This window comes from Achroia grisella, unplaced genomic scaffold, assembly GCF_030625045.1.
Source record: "Achroia grisella isolate CSIRO2021 unplaced genomic scaffold, CSIRO_AGI_Agris_v1 utg5758, whole genome shotgun sequence".
NCBI classification, from domain to species: Eukaryota; Metazoa; Arthropoda; class Insecta; order Lepidoptera; family Pyralidae; genus Achroia; species Achroia grisella.
This window is the reverse complement of record NW_026712948.1, coordinates 29,914-34,837: the sequence shown is the minus strand read 5'-3', so window position 1 is coordinate 34,837 and position 4,924 is coordinate 29,914. Positions and strand designations below refer to the sequence as shown.

The following is a 4,924-nucleotide window of genomic DNA, read 5'->3' as shown; positions in this document are numbered from 1 at the left end:
ATGCTCCAATTCTGCGCGAAAAACACGCCAATCCATCCGCCGCCTCGACGGTCTCGTCGGTGTGGTGGTGGTGGAGAGGTCAAGCGTGGCTAGAACTGGGAGGTGCTGCGTGTCAAGGTCGTACAGCACCTCCAGTAAGACCGGGCAAGGCACAGCCTGCACTAGGGCAATGTCCAGAACGTCTGGGCTATGTGTGGGATTTGAGGGTACGTGGGTTGGGTGCGCTGGGCCCAACACCTCGTACCCGTGGATCTGCGAATCCTGGAGGAGTCTTCGACCTATCGGCGAGCACAGACGGGAACCCCAAGCCGTGTGCTTCGCGTTTAGGTCGCCCATAAGCAGGGTGGGACTCCTCCCATCCAGAACGTTCCGGACATCGGAGGGGCTGAATTCCAGTCCCGGGGGACGGTAAGCTGCCAGGACCTTCAGTTCCGCGCCGTCGACGTTGATGCTGACTCCTATGGAGCGCATGACGCGGAACTCGGGGCGCTCTAACTCCACGTGGACCACGTCCCGACGGACTAGTACCGCCGTACCGCGGTACGCAATGCCCGCCGGTGACGTTTCGTCGCGTCTATACACGTGGTAGTTAGGCACCCTCAACGTCTCCTTTTCTGTGAGCTTCGTTTCACCCAGGAGTATGATGTGTACATCCTGGGTGCGAGCTAGGAGACGGAGGTCCTGGACTTTATCCTTTATTCCCCCGGGGTTCCAGTACACAATGCGCAGGCTAGTACCCGCCATTTGTGTACTGTTGGATTTTGGCCAATCCATTTAATGCCGCCGACTTTGTGTCCGCGCCGGCCGCGAGCGTAGTTAGCAGCTCCGTCAACAGGCTAATAAGCATGTTCAGTGCTCTGTCGACGGGCGCTTGTGTGAAGGGCGCGGGCGCGGCGTGTGCCGAACGCGGCGCGGGGTATGCGGTGTATGTGGGAGGCGCGGGAGGTGCGCGTCTTACGTCCGCCAAAAGCGGCTTGAATGCCACTCTCGGCACAGTGTGTGCCGGTGGCGCCGCCTGGCGGCGACGTGGCGCTGCACGCGGGCCCTGATTTGGGACGGCATGCATGGGAAGGGAGGGGGGTGCGTTGTACGCAAATATTGGGGTGGGATCAGGTAGGAAGGGGATTGGGGTTGATGCCGTCACGGGGTCATCTCCGCGCCTCTTCTTGCCGCGTCTTCGGCGGCGGCGCTTTTTAATTGCACCGGCGTCGGCGCCTCGTTGCGTCGGTTCGTTAGCCGGCGCCATTAGGTTGGCGCCAGCGGTTTCCTCGACCGTTATTACGGGAGGGGGAGCCTGGGCGACGTATGTACGAGGCGCCGCGGTGGGATTATTGCGCCGCCGTTGCTGCGCCTTGGGCGCCGTCGACGACGCAGTGGGGACGGGGGGACGGGGCTTGATTCCCCTCTGCCGGGCCTCTCTTTTATACACCGGGCACTTCCGGTCGTTGGCGGTGTGAGGTTTTGCGCAGTTGGCACATGTCGGCTTTTGGTCACGCGGCCTGTCGCAGTTCGCCGCCGGGTGCTCCCCACCACAGCGAACGCATTTTACAGGCCGGTGACAGTTGGCCGATGCATGGCCGAATGCCTGGCATCTGTGGCATTGTGGCAGCACCGATGCCGGCTTCCACGCCTCAACTACGACGCCCCGCATGTACAGGAGCTCGTCAGTCGCGTACAAGCGTGTGAGCTCGTCCCTGTCCATGGGGTCGAGTTGGGCGTGGAAAATGCAGCCGGGGCGGCCGCGACGCGCGGGTATGCCCCGCACTAGCCGCACTCCGAACCCCTTCTCCTGCAGTGCCTCCACTATCCTCTCATTGGGAGTGTCGGCGGGGAGGCCCCGTATCGCCACCTTGGTGGGCAGTTCGGAGGCCAGGCTATAAAAGTACCAACTTATTGTTGGGTCCTTTTCGCTGGCCTCTATCAAATACCTTTGGACGGCACGGAATTCTTCGTCCGTCCTAGGCAGGAATCTAACCCCAGTGCCGTAGGGTCTTGCGTTGGGTGCCTCCCCCAGTACGCGCCTGAGCTGGTCGAAGTGGCGCGTCCAGTTAGGGAGGCGTTCTACCACTATTGGGGGGTATTTGCCTCGCCCTGTGGCGGGTTCTACGCCCGTGTCGGCGATCTTACCCTGTGAGGGCATTTGCGGGGCTGGAGCCGTGGTGGCGGGGGTTGGGGTGGCGGGGCCTGCCACTACTGCCGCAAAGGACGGCGGGGTTCGTCGTCGCGGCGAGGGGACGGGGGGGAGCATCGGCTCGGGCGATTGTGGCACCGATTCGAGTGCCGCATATGACGTGGCGTCATACTCGCCCCTATCTAGCGTATAGGAGCGAGGTAGCGGCGAGGGCACACGCGAGGGTGCTGGCGAAGGCTCAGGCGAGGTCGCAGGCGACGTATGTACGTCGCCGTAAAAACGCCTGTCTTCCCTTCCTCCTCGCTCCCGCTATCCGGCGGGGGAGGGTGAGCGCGGAGGGGGTGAGGGCTTTCGCCGCACGGTACCCGACTGGGACGGTAGGGGTTGGTAGCCCTTGTCCACAAGCCGGATTCTCGGCGTCGGCGGCACCTTCACTAGGTCAAGGTCGCGGGGGGGGACTCCTCTACGTCCCTCCGTTTGTCGCCTCTAGCGGGCGAGGTCGGCGACGGCGGTGCGCGTCTTTTAGATGGGCCAGGTTGCGCGCATCTTTCCCCTCTGCCTGGTTCCCGGTCGGCGGCATCATTGCCGCTTCCCGCGAGGGCAGAGGGGGTGCCCTTGGATGCCGGGCGAGCGTGGAAGGTCCCCAGCTCAGTGGCGGGGACCAGCTTGGTCGGGTTCCTTAAATCCCGACGCACAACAGTTCGGGGAGCTCCCCTGTCAGGAGGTTTCCTGGGGGCTTTGCCCCTTTGCGACATCACGACACGAAAGGGTGATGTACTAGGAAAGGGGACTGGAGGGGTGGAAGAGGGTGGTGTGGGGGCTGGAACCCCACGACGAACCTACCGAAAAGTAGGGAATTCCGCCCTGAAAGGGCAGGAGATCGCACTGTAAGACAGTCGCAAGTGGATTGCAGCGACGAATTTGCACCAACAAATTCGGTCTGCAATCCTAGCGCGTTCTCTTGCTAAACAAAGTACACTTTGTGTAGTTGGATTACGCACTGTATCGCTCTCAACAATTTGCGCAAGTGGGCACCAGTTGCGGGGCTCACTCTGGAGACTCGACGGCGAACCGGAATCTCACAGAGGATCACACGACCAACGGTAGACTCAACAAGCAACAAATTGGAAAGCGAGAGTGGGAGGCAGGAACACGACTTTGATTTGAGGATCAATATCGGCAATACGCACAGGATGGCCGGGAGCATTGTCCAAAATAAGTAAAGCTTTATAAGCCAAATTATTGTTTGAACAGTACTGTTTCACTTCAGGTATAAAATGCTTAGTAAACCATTCTTCAAAAAGTATTGATGTAACCCATGCCTTTGGATTAGCCTTCCATATAACTGGAAGAGTACTCTTGACGTAATTTTTGAGAGCTCGAGGATTTTCAGACCTATAAACTAAAAGGGGTTTCAATTTAAAATCACCTTCAACATTCGAACCCAATAACAACGTCAAACGATCTTTAGCCGCTTTAAATCCAGGCATAGACTTTTCTTCCTGTGATATAAAAGTACGAGAGGGCATTTTTTTCCAAAACAAACCAGTTTCGTCCACGTTAAAAATTTGTTTAGGCGAATAGTCTCCACTTTCGATAATTTCCTTTAATATTCCAGGAAAACTCTGAGCAGCCACATGATCGGCACTAGCAGCTTCTCCTTGCACTCGAATGTTATGTAACGAATATCTCGTTTTAAAGCGCATGAACCATCCGCGACTGGCAGAAAAACATTTTGTTTCGTCACTATTATTCTCGCCACGTTTATTTTGCAGTGTGTTGATGATACTCAGCGCCTTATTTTGTATAATAGCCAAACTTAGAGGAACCCGTCGCTGAGTTTGATCTTGAATCCAATTGTACAACAGTTTTTCCATTTCATAAATTAAAGCATTCCTTTTGCGTATAATAGTGCTGTTTGAAGAGACGGAAGGAAGAGCTGTTAAGAGTTTTTCTTTATCTTTCAATATTGTTTGTACCGTCGTGCGTGATAAATTAAGTTCTCGTCCAATAGATGAAGTCGAATAACCGCGATCTTTGAGTTTTAAAATCTTAGATTTAACCTCCATTGTAATTGACTTTCTTACTCTCTTCTTCACTTTATTATTACTGTCTTGTTTAGGTGGCATTGTTTAAAATTCACTTAAATATGTATGTAAACACAAAAACTGTCAAAGATGCAAAAAAACTAATTTATTACGTCTTGATTGTCCGTTGTCCCTGAATGTACTAAACAAAATCAGCGACATTTGCGGGGTATTCCCCGCACGAGACGACACCGCGCCCCGCCCGCGCCCCTCACGGACATTGACCTTGCGACAAGTGAATTCTCCGATATGCCGGAAATCGAAACAAATGACGTATGCTTGAGGAATAGTGTCAAAACATTGTTTGACGTAACTTGAAACGACGTAAATCGAAACGACGTAAGTCGAGGACCGCCTGTATAGAAAATAAGATAAGACAGGACTTAATGTGCAGCTGACGGTGTCAGCGGGGGCTTCCCTGCCGGGGAGTGAGTGCCTATTGATATGTGACCCTAATATGTAAGATCACTAATCTTATTGAGTGAAAAATGTGTACCTAAGCGAACCTACTTGGTGGCGTCGGCGGCGGGCGGCAGGCAGCAGGCGTCGGCGGGTGTTGGTGGCAGCGGCGGCGGCTCGGATCGGCGCGTCGAGCAATAGGCGTGACGCACCTCCCTAACTCACGACAGTCCGTGCCACTGAACGTCCACACACAACACTTCACTTGAACGAAGAGAGTTCCTCCTTCAGTCCTCACAACACAACA

The 4,924-nt window shown here is 55.3% G+C and overlaps 1 protein-coding gene across 1 annotated transcript; it reads right to left on the bottom strand.

The window, feature by feature from the left end:
- Positions 1–3,240: 3,240 nt before the first annotated feature.
- LOC131848729 (tigger transposable element-derived protein 1-like) lies at positions 3,241–4,260 on the bottom strand. Its single transcript, XM_059198666.1, has one exon. It carries the CDS (start codon positions 4,258–4,260, stop codon positions 3,241–3,243), a length of 1,020 nt encoding a protein of 339 aa, XP_059054649.1.
- Positions 4,261–4,924: the final 664 nt, after the last annotated feature.